Source organism: Pongo pygmaeus, chromosome 15, assembly GCF_028885625.2.
Source record: "Pongo pygmaeus isolate AG05252 chromosome 15, NHGRI_mPonPyg2-v2.0_pri, whole genome shotgun sequence".
NCBI classification, from domain to species: domain Eukaryota; kingdom Metazoa; phylum Chordata; class Mammalia; order Primates; family Hominidae; genus Pongo; species Pongo pygmaeus.
In genome coordinates this window covers 76,315,526-76,332,873 of record NC_072388.2, presented here as the reverse complement: position 1 = coordinate 76,332,873, position 17,348 = coordinate 76,315,526, and the positions used below count along the sequence as shown (strand labels likewise).

Genomic DNA, 17,348 nt, shown 5'->3' with positions numbered 1-17,348 from the left:
CTGTAAGCAAACCACAGAACCTATTTCATAGTGGTAAGCCATGTTTAGATATTTACATATTTAGATACACACATTCTAAAAAAATTTTTTTCTTTTAAATTTTCCCTGACGCCAAAAGGAAGAGAGAACTTCCCCACTTTTTTTTTTTTTGTAAAACATTTCCTTTAGGCTGGGCGCAGTGGCTCACACCTGTAATCTCCACACTGTGGGAGGCCAAGGCAGGCAGATCTCTTGAGGCCAGGAGTTTGAGACCAGCCTGGCCAACATGGTGAAACCTCGTCTCTACTAAAAATACAAAAAAATTAGCTGGGTGTGGTGGCTTATGCCTGTAATCCCAGCTACTCAGGAGGCTGAGGCAGGAGAATCACTTGAACCCGGGAGGTGGAGGTTGCAGTGAGCTGAGATCACACCATTACACTCCAGCCTGGGCAACAGAGTGAGACTCCATCTTAAAAAAATAAACAAAAACCTACCATTTCCTTTAAAGAACTTGTCACTGTAAATCCTTTTACTATGTCCTTGAGATGTATGTAAATCTTTTAAAGAGCTGAGTAAGTCTCTAGCCATTTTATACCTCAGGATAGTCTCTTTTTCGGAGGCCTTGGAGACATCTCTTTGAAATGTGAGCACTGAGGAGGCTGGTACCTTGTCTCCCTGTCTCTGTGGGAGTTTAGCCTAAGTACCTGGCTCCAAGTAGTAACTTCTGTCTGTTGTCAAGACAGAAGTTTTATTTTTCCTTTGGACACAGATAATTAACATGTATGTCATGTATTGTATCTGCTCTGCCATGTACAAGGGTGAGATTTGTCTTTGCAATCTCTTTAGCAGCTTGCCTGTGATGTGCATCACAGTTTAATGCTTATTCAAGAATAAAAATGTTTCTCTTCTGCATTTGTGGAGAGAATTATCTCTCCGGAGTTGGCAGGAGATTTTATTTTTAATTATATTTCCCCAACATGTTCCTACTACAAGGTGCATTACTAGAATTTTTCAGGAATTTTGTTTTGCTTTGTTTTGTTTGTTTGTTTTAGACAGAGTCTCGCTCTGTCACCCAGGCTGGAGTGCAGTGGCACCATCTCAGCTCACGACAACCTCTGCTTCCTGGGTTCAAATGATTCTTCTGCCTCAGCCTCCTGAATAGCTGGGACTACAGGCATGTGCCACCATGCCCAGCTAATTTTTGTATTTTTAGTAGAGACAGGGTTTCACCTTGTTGGCCAGGCTGGTCTTGAACTCCTGACCTCAGGTGATCTGCCCGCCTCAGCCACCCAAAGAGCTAGGATTACAGGTGTGAGCCACCTTGCCAAGCTCAGGAATTCTTAAAATTACCCAGAAAGATAAGCGTGACTATCTTTGTTTTAACAAGGGGTTAAATTGCAAAAACAAAGGGAAGGTACCATAAGTCAGAGACACAACTAGGAATGAAGCCAGCAGTTCTAACTCTGATCCTTAATGAAAAGGAGAAAAAGGGCCAGGTGCAGTAGGTCACGCTTGTAATCCCGGCACTTTGGGAGGCCACGGCGGGCAGATCAACTGTTAGGAGTTTCAGACCAGCCTGGCCAACATGGTGAAACATCATCTCTACTAAAAATACAAAAATTAGCTGGGCATGATGGCGGATGCCTGTAATCCCAGCTACTCGGGAGGCTGAGGCAGGACAATCGCTTGAACCCGGAGGTTGCAGTGAGCTGAGACTGTGCCATTGCACTCCGGCCTGGGTGACAGAGCAAGACTCTGTCTCAAAAAAAATAAAATAAAAAAAAGAGGAGAAAAAGAAAACCAAAAAAGACCATACGTCTTCCCTCAAGTAATTTAGTTTGATCTTTCAAGCTCTGTGAAGTGGCTTTCCCCTATGGTTCAGTGCAAGGTAATTCCTCATTCTCTTCAGGGGCAGTTATTTCTGGAGCATAATCCTGTAATCCTGCTGCTTTGACAAATTCAGATAAAGTCAAGGAATCAGATTTTATCCCAGTATGACCTTTTTGCTCTAAATATAAGCCGATAATATCCCTATAGGGAAGGCTGATGGAGCGTTTGAATAATGGCTCTTCAATTTCCAGGAGCTCCCGCGTATGCCGAGAAATTGCCTGAAATGCAAGGATAATTTTTTAATTAGACTAACCTGAAAACACAACCAAATCAAAGAAGGTTTATTTAGTTTTCTAAGCCTCTTGAATGTTAATCCTTATTTCTTTCTTTTTTTTTGAGACGAAGTCTTGCTCTTTCGCCCAGGCTGGAGTGCAGTGGCGCGATCTCAGCTCACTGCAACCTCTGCCTCCTGGATTCAAGCAATTCTCCTGCTTCAGCCTCCTGAGTAGCTGGGATTACAGGCACGCACCACCACGCCTGGCTAATTTTTGTATTTTTAGTAGAGATGGGGTTCCACCATGTTGGCCAGGCTGGTCTCGAACTTTTGACTTCAGGTGATCCGCCCACCTTGGCCTCCCAAAGTGCTGGGATTGCAGGCGTGAGCCACTGCGCCCTGCCAATTCCTTGTTTCTATGGGGAAATAAAATAGTGAAATAAATTCACAGGCTTGCTAGCCTAACCTTACCAAAACCAATTTCTTAAATGTCATGATTTATTATCCTTTTCAAAGTACCATTTAAGACATTTCTAGGACCTTGCATCAGATGGCCATGGATGAGTTCATTTCTTTGTTTTTGCTGAGCAATCTGACCAAGCATAAGAGCAGATAATATGTTCAGATTAGGAGCCATGACTATCTCTGGGAAGGTTATTAAATAACTTGTCTATAAGGGGCTCAGTTAATGTGCAACTAAGAAAAAAAATTATAACTCAGGGCCGAGCATGGTGGCTCAAGCCTGTAATCCCAGCACTTTGGGAGGCCAAGGCGGGCAGATCACCTGAAGTCAGGAGTTCAAGACCAGCCTGGCCAACATGGTGAAACCCCGTCTCTACTAAAAATACAAACATTAGCCAGGAGTGGAGGCAGACGCCTGTGATCCCAGCTACCCAGGAGACCGAGGCAGGAGAATCGCTTGAACCTGGGAGATGGAGGTTGCAGTGAGCCAAGATCATGCCATTGCACTCCAGCCTGGGCAACAAGAGTGAAACTCCATCAAAAAAAAAAAAAATCATAACAAATAGTTACCTCATTTGTTTAACTAAAAAATCTCAAACACTAAAAAGCAGACATTAAAATTTGAGCTGTTTTATTAGTACTTATACTTGTGTATTCTAAAATATCTTTTGCCACAATTTTCAGCATCGGTAAAACAAAATTCGTATTCATTGAGCACCATGCCACTTGACATCCTAGCTTAAATTGTGATTGCTGGCTGGGCCGTGGCTCACGCCTGTAATCCCAGCACTTTGGGAGGCCGAGGCAGGCAGATCACGAGGTCAGGAGATCAAGACCATCCTTGCTAACATTGTAAAACCCCATCTCTACTAAAAATACAAAAATTAGCTGGGTGTGGTGGCATGCCCCTGTAATGCTAGCTACTTGGGAGGCTGAGGCAGGAGAATCACTTGAACCTGGGAGGCAGAGGCTGCAGTGAGCCAAGATCACACCACTGTACTCCCGCCTAGGTGACAAGAGAGACTCTGTCTCAAAAAAAAAAAAAAAAAAAAAATTGTGATTGCCTTTTCAAATTCTAGTTTCAATCCTAAGTCAGTTATAACACCACTGTTTGAATTCATATTCTGCCTCTGGATGAGATGACAGTCCATGAAATTGCTGCTAGAACACAGCCAAAGGGTATTTAGAATGGACTTTTTTTTTTTTTTTTTAATTTAAAGCTACTGGCCAGAGTTATAAGACTGTAAAACTTGTGCCACAGACAATGCTAAACCTGATATAAAACTGCCCATTAGCAATGCCTTTTAGATAGGCAAGATGCCGTGTTTCTCAGATTTTACTTGAACTGGTTTTGTTGACTCTAGAGATGATTCATGGGTATAGTTGCCTTGGCATTCCGAGTAAGGATTCTGTTTTTTTTTTTTTTTTTTTTTTTAGAGATGGGGTCTTGCTGTGTTACCCAGGCTGGAGTGCAGTGGATATGCAAAAGCACAATTATAGTGTACTATAGCTTTGAACAACTGGGTTCAAGCCATCCTCCTGCCTCAGCCTCCTGAGTTGTCCAGTGAGAATTCTAATTGAGATCTTTATCAGTTGGGGCTTCTAAGAACTGAGACAAGTTACTACAAAGGCCAGGTGAGGTGGCTTATGTCTCTGGGAGACCGAGGCAGGTGGATCACCTGAGGTCAGGAGTTCGAGACCAACCTGGCCAACATGGTGAAATCCTGTCTCTACTAAAATTACAAAAATTAGCTGGACGTGGTGGTTCACGCCTGTAGTCCCAGCTACTCGGGAGGCTGAGGCAGGAGAGTCGCTTGAACCTGGGAGGCAGAGGTTCCAGTGAGCTGAGATCGCACCACTGCACTCCAATCTAGGTGATGCAGAGAGATTCCATCTCAAAAAACAAACAAACAAACAAAACAAATTGCTACAGAAAAAAAAAAAAGCCAGTCGTGAAGTTGCATGCCTGTAGTCCCAGCTACTTGGGAGGCTGAAGTAGGAAGATCCTTTGAGCCCAGGAGTTTGAGACTGCAATGAGGAGCCATGATCATGCCACTGCACTGCGGCCTGGGTAACAGACCTGTCTCCAAAAGCAAACAAACACACACACACACACACACACACACACACACACACACGAACAGGTGGCTTCTAAGACTTCTTGTTTGTGATGCATGCTTCTACGTGTGCACCTTGTTTGGTAGGCATCTCACCCTGATTCTTTTTTAGTATATGTGCTGCCAAAGCAAGTACCCTGATTCTCCTTTCCAGTGCCCCGAACAGAAAAGGTTATTTCACAAATTCCCTAAGGTTCACAGATTGTATTCCCAGGAGGTACACTGCAGTCATATACACATTATTAACAAAAAGAGCTATGTGCCCACTGTGGGCTGAAAGGGTTCACTACTGTTTTGCACAGTATTGTAATGCAGAAATTAAAAGTGTTCCCTACACATTCGTGTGTATTTATTTATCAAGACAGGAAGGTCTTGCTCTGTCATGCAGGCTGGAGTACAGTGGTGTGATCATAGCTCTCTGTAGCCTTGAACTCCTAGGCTCAAGCCATCTTCCCGCCTCAGCCTCCCAAGTAGCTGGGACGACAGATGCATGACAACATACCCTGCTTTTTTTTTTTTTTTTTTTTTTTTTTTTTTTTTGGTGGAGATGGGGTTTTGCCATGGTTCCCAGCTGGTCTCAAACTCCTGGATTCAAGTGATCCTCCTACCTCTGCCTCCAAAGTGCTAAGATTGCAGGTGTGAGCCAGCCGCTCAGCCACATTCATGTGTTTTTGGAATTTTTCTGTGTTTTGGGAAGGGAGTATATATACATAATCTACTCATATTCCCTTTGTGGGCTATAACAGCAAATGATGTGGGTTTTTTTATGGCTCTTGGTGCTTAGGGGTTTCTTAATAAAATAATAATTTCATAAAAAAAAGTGTTAGAAAGCTATTCATTACACTTAGCACTGAAATCAATAAATACAATCTGACTATCTCTCCTCCTATTCAGTGATTTTTAAAAGTGTGTCTGAAGTTCATCAATGAAACAAGAAGTCCTCTGACGGGTGACAGATTGAACTAAAACTGCAATTTCTTTCTTTAGTTTTTTTTTTTTTTTTTTGAGACAGGGTCTCGCTCTGTCAATCAGGCTGGTGTGCAGTGGCATGATCATAGCTCACTGCAGCCTTGACCTCCCGGGTTCAAGTGATCCTCCCACCTCAGCATGCTGAGTAGCTGGGACTACAAGCATGTGCCACCACACCTGGCTAACTTTTAAAATATTTTTTATAGAGCTGGGGTTTCACTATATTGCCCAGGCTGGTCTCGAATTCCTAGGCTCAAGCGATCCTCCTACCTCAGCCTCCCAAAGTGCCGGGATTATAGGCGTGAGCTACTGTGCCAGGCCTCTTTAGTTCTGATGAACAAACAATAAGCAGTAGACTTTATTTTTGCCTAAGACTTAGAGCAACTTACTGGTAAATTACTTGAGTTAGTAAGGATTATTGGAAATAGGTATTTGTGAGGATGATTAGTTTTCTAAGGATTCGTAATTCTACATTCTAAGGTGGTAGCTTATACTCAGTGCGTGGCATCACGGCAGAACACCTACTTCACATGGCCTCAACCAGTTACCTGCAATGCCTGTAGTTTTCAAGAAGACAATTATTACTATATTATCATTCTAACTTGTGTTGATCATTGTTTTCAAAGGCTGCTGTTCTTTTATTTGTAAACTACTGATGGTTTTGCTTCATCACCAATTTATTGTGTATTGGTTATTACCTCATAGTATGTAACTATGCATATTTGTATAATTGGAATCTATAATTTATATGATCTAAACCTAAAGACAAAGACATAATTGTTGTGGTTAAAATATGAACCATCTATACTATTATTATTATTATTATTATTATTATTTCAGAGATGAGGTCTCCCTCTGTTGCCCAGGCTGGAGTGCAGCGGCATGACCATAGCTCACTGCAGCCTCAAACTCCTGGGCTCAGGCATTCCTCCCACCTCAGCCTCTGGAGTAGCTGAGATTACAGGTCCGAGCCACTGCAGCCAGCCTATACCAGCATTATTAAAGCAGATGTATAGTCTCCTTAACATCTCCTTGTTGATTCATCTAACAACATGGATTAATCTTAAATGCATTTTGCTAAGGAAAGGAAGCTGGACCCAAAGAATGTGCATTATTTGATTCCACTTATGTGACATCAAAAACAGATTAGGGATTATGGTAAAGGGATGGGCTGACTGCAGAGGGAAATTCTAGAGTGACAGAATTGTTCTGTATGGTTCTTTGGTGGCGGATACATGACTGCATGCATTTGTCAAAACCCACAGAACTACAGACAACAAAGAATGGTTTTACTGCATGCAAACTTTTAAAAAGCCAGGAAGAGAGGCCGGGCTGTAATCCCAGCACTTTGAGAGGCCAAGGCGGGTGGATTGCTTGAGCTCAGGAGTTTAAGACCAGCCTGGGCAATACGGCGAAACCCCATCTCTACCCCCTCAAAAAAGTACAAAAAATTAGACGGGTGTGGTGGCATGTGGCTGTAGTCCCAGCTACCCGGGAGGCTGAAGTGGGAGGATTATTTGAGCCCGGGAGGTGGAGGTTGCACTGAGCTGAGATTGCACCACTGCACGCCATCCTGGGTGACAGAGCAAGACCTTGCCTCAAAAAAAAAAAAAAAAAAAAAAAAAAAAAAAAAAAAAAATCCAGGATGTTGGGATGGAATAAAGGCTGTGGACAAATGAATCTAACTGTATTATAGAGTAAGACATAATCTCACTGAAGCGGGTGGGGAAGAAAGGTGCTGACCTGTAACTTTAAGAAAACAGTGCTTTGTCTAGATACTGTAAGGCTAAAGACAGAAACAGCTGTACACAAACACTGAACTCTATTTGGTAAATCTGTTTTTCATAGGGAAACATATTTACATATAAGGAGAGCCAAGTTTCTCAATGTCAGAAAAAGCAGTTATAAACAGGCAAGGGAGTATAATCCCAGCACTTTGGGAGGCCAAGGGGGGCGGATCACCTGAGGTCAGGAGTTTGAAACCAGCCTGGCCAACATGGCAAAACCCCGTCTCTACTAAAAATACAAAAAAATTGGCCAGGTGCGGTGGTGGGCGCCTGTAATCCCAGCTACTCGGGAGGCTGAGGCAGAAGAATTGCTTGAACCTGGGAGGCAGAGGTTGCAATGAGCCGAGATCACGCCATTGCACTCCAGCCTGGGTGACAGAGTGAGACTCCATTTCAAAAAAAAAAAAAGAAAAAAGAAAAAAAAAGGCAAGTGGGGTTGGGGATAGGAAGGATGGGAAGGAAGGCTAGAATGAACTCTGTGATGTTAGACTAGAGATATCAGAGAGATCAATCTTTTTTTTGAGATGGAGTTTCACTCCGTTATCCAGGCTAGAGTGCAGTGGTATGATCTCAGCTCACTGCAACCTCTGCCTTCCAGGTTCAAGCGATTCTCCTGCCTCAGCCTCCCTAGTAGCTGGGATTACAGGTGCGCACAACCAGGCCCGGCTAATTTTTTGTATTTTTAGTAGAGACGGGGTTTCACCATGTTGGTCAGGCTGGTCTTGAACTCCTGACCTCATGTGATCCACCCGCCTGAGCCTCCCAAAGTGCTGGCATTAGAGGCATGAGCCACCACGCCTGGCCCCCATGCTTATTTTAATACATATGTATATACAGAGATAGACACAGAAATAAGATATTTGTGTACACATGGGTTAGTATATATACATTTATTTCCTAGATCTTTCTGTTAAGAGTGCACAGAAGCAGTGACACTCAGTAGCAACGAGCACAACTAGTGTCCACGTCTTGGTTTCTAAATACCATCCTCTGATAAAATCAACTAGGGCTCCTTAGAAACATGGCTGATTCTGGGGCTGTAGGAGGAAAAATATAAGATGAGCCTGAAGCAACTTATATTGCCAGAAGGTAAGGAGATGCTTTAAAAAAAAGGGGAGGACATGTCAAAAGGCCACAGGAGCCAATTTAAAAGAGCTCCCAGTGGTGAAAGATGGCACAATTTGAGCAACAAAATAAATAGCAATAGTACTGGGTTATAACCCTAAAAATAAATATCCATAAGTCCATACTAATATCAATGACTGAATGGATTAAAAAATGGGAGAGGGGACAATTAAATGTAGAAGAATTCCTTACAGAAGAGTTCCAATTAAACATAGAAGGGCTGAGAAGATAACAGAAAATGGCCATAAATTAACTGCAAGGCTTGTATAGGAGGTGCACAGTGGCAATGTTCTTCGGATTCTTAGCAGCATGTCCAGAATTCCGTACTCTAAAGCAATCTGCTCTTCCTTCCTTCCTTCTATTCTCCCAAAAGTCCATAAATGATGATATGGGAGACTCAGCATGAAAAAGATAACTATAGTATTTAACTGTTGTTATGGGATAAATTGTGGGTGTACTAGGTGCTATAAGTACAATGGAGATGTTTTAAAAGCTGTGTATATCAGTAAGGAAGACAGCCACAGCATGTATGACCTCCTAGAAGTTACCCTGTGTCTTAGAGCATAATCTAGTTTTTTTTTTTTTTTTTTTGGAGACTGAGTCTTGCTCTGTCACCCAGGCTGGAATGCAGTTCGTGGAGAGCATGATCTTGGCTCACTATAACCTCCGCCTCCCGGGTTCAAGCTATTCGCCTGCTTCAGCCTCCCAAGTAGCTAGGACTACAGGCATGCAACATGCCTAGCTAATTTTTGTATTTTGTATTTTTAGTAGAGAAGAAGTTTCGCCATGTTGGCCAGGCGAACTCCCAACCTCAGGTGATCCACCTGCCTTGGCCTCCCAAAGTGCTGGGATTACAGGGGTGAGCCACCAGGCCTGGCCATAATCAGCTTTTTCATGTGGAGACCTAAGTGTCAAGCAAAGCTTATCTAACATACCTTTGAATGTCTTGGTCTTTATGTTACTCTAGTGACCTCAAGGGAAGGCCACATTTGTCTGAGGTGACTGTGATAATGAGTATCTCAAAGTCTGCTTATTCAAATTTCTTAGATAAAAGGACAGACCACTGGGTTCCTCATTTACTCTTGAGGATTTCAGAAGATTTTTAAAACCTCTTGTGTCTCACAAGATAAGAAAAACTATAATTAGAATTTTTATTACTGCCTGTTTATGTTGTGCTTTTGGAATTAGAATGCCAAGGGAGCTGAATGAATTGTCTGACTCTTAAAAATGCCTTCTCATGATAAAAAGCTGAAATTCTTGGTACTTAAATGTTCCAGGAATTTGACAGGTTACTATTTTGCTAATTCTGTTCCTTATTATTATTATTTTCTTAAGCGAAAGCAAGTTTATTAAGAAAGTCAAGGACTATGGCTGCTCCATAGGCAGAGCAGCCTGTTCATTATTTTTATCTAGAAAATTCTTATACCTTAAGTAGAAATTAGAGTTCATAAAAACAGCTGTATCATCTTTGAACATAAAAAGAACACGATATTTATCTGGCAGTACTTGGTAGTTAAGTGAGGGCATGGTTGGAAATACAAGTATATAATAAATGATCCAGGCGGGCATGGTTCATGCCTATAATCCCAGCACTTTGGGAGGCTGAGGCAGGTGGATCACCTAAGGTCAGGAGGTCGAGACCAGCATGGCCAACATGGTGAAACCCCGTCTCCACTAAAAATACAAAAATTAGCCAGACATGGTGGCACGTGCCTGTAATCCCAGCTACTTGGGAGGCTGAGGCAGGAGGATTATTTGAACCTGGGAGGTGGAGGTTGCTGTGAGCTGAAATCGAGCCACTGCACTCCAGGCTGGGTGATAGAGCAAGACTCTGTCTCAAAAAAAATAAATAAAATAAATAAATGATCATTTCCCCATCATAATGTTTATAGTACATGGAAGTTTATGGTAACAAAAATGTTCACTTAGAGAGGCAATACAGTTAAACAGAACATGGATTGGGAAGTCACACAAGATGGACTTAAATCCTGGCTCTTAAACTTGTTATCTGAATATAAGTCGGGCATGGTGGCTCATGCCTGTAATCCCAGCACTTCTGGGAGGCCAAGGCCGGAAGATCACTTAAGGTCAGGAGTTTGAGACCAGCCTGGCCAATATCATGAAACCCTGTCTCTATTAAAAATACAAAAATTAGGCCAGGCGCGGTGGCTCACGCCTGTAGTCCCAGCACTTTGAGAGGCCGAGGCGGGCAGGGCACGAGGTCAAGAGATCAAGACCATCCTGGCCAACACGGTGAAACCCCATCTCTACTAAAAATACAAAAATTAGCTGGGCGTGGTGGCACGTGCCTGTAGGTCCAGCTACTCGGGAGGCTGAGACAGGAAAATCGCTTGAACCCGGGAGGTGGAGGTTGCAATGAGCTGAGATCGCACCACTGCACTCCAGCCTGGGCAACAGAGTGAGACTCTGTCTCAAAAAAAAACCCCAAGAAAACAACAAGAAGAAAAAATTAGCTGGGCATGGTGGTGCACACCTGTAGTCCCAGCTACTTGGGAGGCTGAGGCAGGAGAATCGCTTAAACCCAGGAGACGGAGGTTGAAGTGAGCCGAGGTTACACCACTGCACTCCAGCCTGGGTGACAGAGCGAGACCCTGTCTCAAAAAAAACAAAAACAAAGACAAAAAACAGAAAAAACGTATTATCTGAATAGCTTGTTAAGTTGTTTCACCTTTCTGGGCCCCAGTTTTCTCTTCTATAAAATGGGAATTAGTGAAATAATACATATAAGAGGCCCCAAACACAGTAAGCTCTCAGCAAAGCATAGCTATTAGCAGAATTCAAGAAAGTAAACGCTCAGTTAGGACTATATGTTTAATAATTTAAAAAGTTTCGTTATATCTTGTTGCTAGTAAAAGGACTCAGGTATTCACAAGTGTAGTTTTCTTATTTCTAAACCATATGACTTATGTAATTATAGGGTTATAAGGCCTGTTGAAGAGTCATCTAGGGAAGAGATTCCAGGGCCTACCCAGCCCTAATGAATCAAAATCTCTGGAGGATGAAGCCTAGGAATGTATCTTTTTCAAAAAATCTCATTTGATTCTGAAGATGACCCAAGTTTGGAAAACACTGAGGTGGTACATTTCTGGGCATGGGTGTGCTGAGCAAAACCATGGTTATGCCAAGAACTGTCCATTCTTGGAGGGTTATTGGGGTGGGGTGCTAAAGGAGACATTACATGTGAGATTGTTTGTGACGCTTTGTAAATTGCAAAGCACTACAAATGGAGGATACTGTTATGCAAAGGAGAATAATCATGAACTGTTGGTGCTGGAGATTTTAGAAAATTGATGCTCAGAGTGGTTAATGTAGCTTGTTTCAAAGTTAGCAGCAAAGCAGGCAAAATACATATGGTGTTATATAAGTGCCAAATGGGTGTCAGAGACACGAAATGTCATGAGAACTTGGGATGGGGGCTACTGTGGGCTGGGAATGTTATGAAAGACTTCTTGGGGAGATGCAAATGAGGAATTGGTCTTGAAGGATGATTAAGATTCATATTAGTAATACAGAGGATGGGGGAACTGAGCAAAGACATAGAGAGAAGAATGCACCAGGCAGGTTTGTGAAGGTGTGAGTTAGACCTGGTGGTAGGCTGGAGCACAAAATTCATGTGGAGGAGTGATAGGGGAGAGAACTTGTGGAGGGCCTTAAATTCTACACTAGGGAGCTGAGACTATCTTAGTAAGCAGAAGGGATCCAAAGAAGGTTTCTGAATAGTACATAAGTAGGTGGAAAGTGAGAGCATAAAAGCAGGGCCCTTGAATCCAAAGGGTCCATGGAGACAGGCTAAAAGCGGGAGGCCACTGTGGTGTTCTAGGCCATGAAGCCATAAGGTCTGAAAAGTGGGAATGAAGAAAGCCAGACGGTGTAAGTGCCACAGGAGCAATGGACAGTTCTTGGAATATTTATGGGGATCAAAGGAGAAAGAGGAGGCGACCAACGTGAGCCTGAGGGACTGGAATTATGATGACACCATTGACAGAAGTGGGAGGCCAGGTTGGAGGAAAAAAAGGTTGGTTTGAGACAGATGGTGGCGCTGTTAACAGTGCTCTGTAGGGAAACTTTGGACACAACTCACCTTCATGTCCTCAAAGTTTGTTATCCCCATCTGAGGGAGGTTTGAGCAGTTGACGTGAATGAGTTTTCGGCCACTGATGAAGTTTGTAATAAAACACTCCTGTCAATACAACAAGGACATTACTTAAAAAATGTACTGCAAATAGAAGGAAGAAAGGGAGAGAAGGGGGAGGAAGGGAAGAAGTCATGTTTGTTGTACCCTGAGAAAAAAGTATTATTTTCTTTTGTTTTTTTCTTTTTTAGAGACAGGGTCTTGCTCTGTCATCCAGGCTCGAGTGCAGTGCCACAGTCATAGCTCACTGCAGCCTCGAACTCCTGGACTTAAGCAGTCCTCCCGCCCCAGCCTCCTGAGTAGCTTAAATTTACTTTCTATCCCAATAATGGCACAATTTTTCCATGTAAGCTCTTTATTAAATTTTACACTGCTCTTTAACTGTTTTTTGGGCATGGTACAACAAGTGCTTCTTCATGTCTCAATTACATTTGTAAGTATAGTAGGTACAAAAGGTTTCAGATCTTGTATTGTTTTGTGGTAGCCTTAAACCTAGTTGGCATCAGTGAAAGAAGAGGTTTACACTGTTTTTTTACTAAAACTAGTTTTGGTTAACTGGCTAACTTGAATTAATACACTTAAGTGCTCATGATACATGTGACATATTTGGGGCACTTTAAAAAGTAATAGCACAAGTTGAAAGCAAGGGAGCTGCCACTAAAATAACTTGACAAAGTACCAAAAAGCCTACCCTGAACAAAATCTACTTAAAAATACAGTTTTCTATGAAAGGAGGTCGAAGGCCAGGCACGGTGGCTCACGCCTGTAATCCCAGCACTTTGGGAGGCTGAGGCTGGTGGATCACGAGGTCAGGAGATGGAGACCATCCTGGCTAACACAGTGAAACCCCGTCTCTACTAAAAATACAAAAAATTAGCCGGGCATGGTGGCAGGCGCCTGTAGTCCCAGTCCCAGCTACTCAGGAGGTTGAGGCAGGAGAATGGCGTGAACCTGGGGAAGGTGGAGCTTGCAGTGAGCCGAGATCGTGCTACTGCACTCCAACCTTGGCAAGAGTGAGATTGTGTCTCAAAAAAAAAAAAAAAAAAAGAAAGGAGATCTATATACTCTTCTTGGTCTTTTACTCAAGGATTGCAGAGAAGTGTAATCACTGGAAGAGGAAAAACAAACTGATGTGACCCTCCCTTCCTCTCCCAAAATACAAATATACATCAGTGGCAAGGCCAAAATTAAAATCCAAGTTACCTCTACCACAGTCCAGGACTTTTTGATCCTCCTTCAGGTAAAGAGTTAAGAGCTCAGGCCAAGTTAGAAGGAATAAGAGGTAGACGGATGACAGCATGTGATTTCAAAACATCTTATTTTTGTATACCTTGTATTGAGGGAAGCCTAGCTGGCTAATCCACTCTGCAACTTCCTCTGGATCCCAATTAAGATGCTCAAATTGTAACTCAGTCCCTTTTTCTGGCTGGGTTTTGTCATCTTCAGAGACCAGTTCCTTCAACTCGTGGGACAAATCTACAACTTCCTTTTCACGAACGAACTCACTTAATTCTGTCTGAGACTCTGAGGGATCTGAGTATGAGCATTCTTCACTGACATTAAGCAATTTTTGGAGTGGTTGCAAAAACTCATAATGTGTACCAATTGATTCTTCACTTTCTCTGATAGATCCTAATGCGTAATATTCTTTTCTAAATTCGTCACTTAGTGACAACTTTCCTCTTTTAGGCTCATGGTGCTCTAGCTCATCGTTTCCTACAGAATACTTAGACTTTATTGGTTCTGGCCTGTCTTCCTTGGAAAATTCTACATGTGTCTCTCTTGGTTTGGTTTCATCTGGTAACTCTAGAATTTTCTCCTCAGTTGGCTTTATTTGTGTTTTCTCTTCAACTTGTGGGTTGATCTCCTGTGGTAGCACTAGACCAGTCTCCTCTGGTGGCTGTGGATTTTTTTCCTCATTTGACTTTTTTATCTCTTCTGGACTTTCTGGTTTCATCATTTCTGATTGTTCTAGAATTGTTTCCTCATTTGGTTTTCTTGATTCTTCCTCAGGAAACTCTAATTTGATCTCTTCTAGTGGCTCAGGAACGTTCTCATCAGTAGACTTTCTTGGCTTGTGGTCTGGAAAGTCTGGTTTAGTCTGCTCAGGTAGTTCTGTCCCTTTCTCCTCAGTTGCCTTTCTTTGCATCTCCTCTGGAACCTCTGGTTGAGTCTCTTCTGGAGGCTCTAGACTTGCCTCCTCACTAGACTTTCTTGGTTCCTTCTCTGGAAATTCCGGTCTAGCCTGCTCGGGTGGCTCTGTCCTTTTCTTCTCAGTTGACTCTCTTTGTGTCTCCTCTGGAATCTCTGGTTTGGTCATCTTTGGTGGCTGAAGATCTGTCTCTTCAAGGGATTCTCCTGGTTTCTCACTTGGAAAATCTGGTTTGGTCTGCTCTGGAGCCTCCAGACCTGTCTCTTCATGTTGCACTCTAAGTGATTCCTCTGGAACCCCCGGTTCAGTCTCCTCCTCTAGTAATTCTAAATTTATCTCTCTGACCGTGGCTCCCAAAACCTCAGACATGGTTTCCGTTGGTGGCACTGGATCTGGATCTGTTTCCATAGCTGACTCTAGGAACACATCCTCTGTAACATTTGGTTTAGCCTCCACTGGTGGCTCTAGGTCTGACTCTTCATGCGTTTCATCCATAGGGGCCTCCAAATCTTTGAAAAACTCTCCCATCTCTCTGGATGTTTCCCACTTTACCTTTTGGGGTATCCCTGCTTGAGTTTCGCTTGGTATGTCTCTCTTCGATTTCCTGGCAATTCCTTCCTGGGACGTCCCGCCAGGTTTCAGCTGCACGTTCTTAGCACTGTCTGGCTCCCCCTCTTTGAAGTCCTCTTCCTCGGTCTCTGGCTGTGGCTCTTGGTAAATCTCTGCTGGTAGCTTCGAGTCTGCCTTTGCCATGGTGTCTGGTTCGGCATTTTCATACAATTTATTAAGTCCAAGCAGTTCAGGCCTCTCAGGCTCCGGCTCTCCATCTTCATCTGGGCCGGAATCATAATCCTCCGGGACTTCAGCCATTTGCAGCTTAGCAGACGCGCCGCGGCTTCCTAGCAACCCCAACTTCCGATAGCGTCTCTATGGATACCACGATTTCCGGCAGTGTCTTCCTGACTTTTCCCCAGGTTTTGTTTGTTCTTTCAAGCCCTGACTTTAAAAATCCTCTGTCAGAGGCACGCAGTAACCCTCCCCGCGGCCGCATCGCCAGCCTCAGCGGGCCAGAGCTCCTGTGGCCACCCCTGGGTCAGCTAGCTTTTCAAGCGACCGCCGCGCCGCTTCTTCCGGCCTGCAGGCTGCGCTCGGCTGTGCTCGGCGCTCGCTCGGCCTTCGGCTGTTTCCGGAGCCACTGGCGGCTGGCAGCGGAGAGCTCCGTGCGCGGGCTGCAGATGTCTGACCTGCAGGCGGCTGAGGGGCCGGGCTCCTGGAGCCCCACAGCCCGCCCAGGGTCGGCTGGCGGCGTCGGGGACTGCCAGGGAGTGGAGGGGAGCCAGGCGGCCGCCTCAGGTACGCAAGGCCGGGGCGCTGGCGGGTGGGTGCCGCCCGGCCTCCGGGCCTCGCACCACGGCGCGAGCCTCCGCCGCGCTCTGTCCTGGGCTCCCCGGCGGAGCGGACCCACCTCGGCAGCCCCTTCGCGCGCGGGGCCTCTTCCCCGCCGCTGCCACCACCCGGGCCCTGGGCTCGAGGTTATTTTCTACTTCTGTTTCGAAATGCCTTGATTCCTGCCCCGCTTCCTTTCTGAGATCTGCCCAAATGGTAGTGACAGGGTGGCTCTGCCCCTGGTGCCTCTTCAGCTTCAGTTTCAGCTTCAGCCGGGGTTCGGGTCCCACCTCCGTCTGCTGATCACATCTAGACTGCCGACCAGAACCCTACTGGCCTCGCCGCCCCCTACTTCTCGCTCCCCACCCTATCCCCACCTCAGTCCCCTGCCCCAGCCTTCCCACGCGCCTCTCGGCCCCCATCCGGGTTGGCAACCTTGCCTTCCTCTGCCAGAAACCCACTTCGCCCTAGCCTCCCTGCACATAGGCCTCCTGGCCTTGCTACCATCCTCTCCGTCGCTCAGAGTGGGAAAAATGAAAAGCAGAGTTGAAATAGGTAGTCTTTGGGGTCTTTTGCTTGAATACAGTAGCCAAAGCAAGAGCAGGAATTAAAAATTTGGGCGACTTCCCTCATTCTCAAGACCCTCACCCTCTTCTTGTCCAGGACGACGTCTCCATTTCTACCAACGCGAGTTCCTCCGTGTATATTATTTCAGTGTCCAAAGACAAAAGAGTCCATCCATCACACTTTCTTCTTTCAGCCTCCTGAACACTACACACGATGCAACTGAAAGGATGCTCTTTTGAAATACGAAAGGGTAGAGGGGAGAGAACTGGTCTTATTAAGTACCAAATATAAATTAATTTTCTAGGTCTGAAATTAAAATAGACACCATAAAGTATAATGGTTGCGGCACTACTGTGGAGCCAGGGTGCCTGGATTGGAGGCTGAAACCTGTTTCCGCATCTGTAAAATGTGATTACTAAAAATATCTGCCTCACAGGATTATTGTGAGGATTACTTGAGCTGCTTTGTCTAAGGCATTTGGTGTGTAGCCCATGGTAGACACTATACTCGTCTCATCCATTGTGACAGTAAGGTCACTTTTTGTTCA

At 44.4% G+C, this 17,348-nt stretch overlaps 2 protein-coding genes across 5 annotated transcripts in view; one reads left to right on the top strand and one right to left on the bottom strand.

Annotated features, from left to right (window-relative positions):
• Positions 1–1,796: 1,796 nt before the first annotated feature.
• On the bottom strand, positions 1,797–16,120 carry SAMD15 (sterile alpha motif domain containing 15). Of its 4 annotated transcripts, none has more exons than XM_054449648.2 (3): positions 14,027–16,007; positions 12,646–12,744; positions 1,797–2,087 (listed from the first exon to the last, which is right to left on the bottom strand). In XM_054449648.2, the coding sequence occupies exons 1-3, from the start codon at positions 15,716–15,718 to the stop codon at positions 1,851–1,853; spliced, it is 2,028 nt and encodes a 675-aa protein (XP_054305623.2). In that variant the 5' UTR covers positions 15,719–16,007; the 3' UTR covers positions 1,797–1,850. The 4 variants fall into 4 exon arrangements, 3 of the variants coding, with proteins under 3 accessions (XP_054305623.2, XP_054305626.2, XP_054305625.2); XM_054449651.2 differs by lacking the exon at positions 1,797–2,087 and adding an exon at positions 2,189–2,499 and having other exon boundaries at positions 14,027–16,120; XM_054449650.2 differs by lacking the exon at positions 1,797–2,087 and adding an exon at positions 8,291–8,455 and having other exon boundaries at positions 14,027–15,730.
• Positions 15,778–17,348, top strand: part of TMED8 (transmembrane p24 trafficking protein family member 8) — a 47,566-nt gene continuing 45,995 nt past the window's right edge. The window contains exon 1 of the mRNA XM_054449655.2: positions 15,778–16,201. Within this exon, the coding sequence (XP_054305630.1) occupies positions 15,778–16,201 (424 nt within the window). The remainder of the gene's footprint in view (positions 16,202–17,348) is intronic.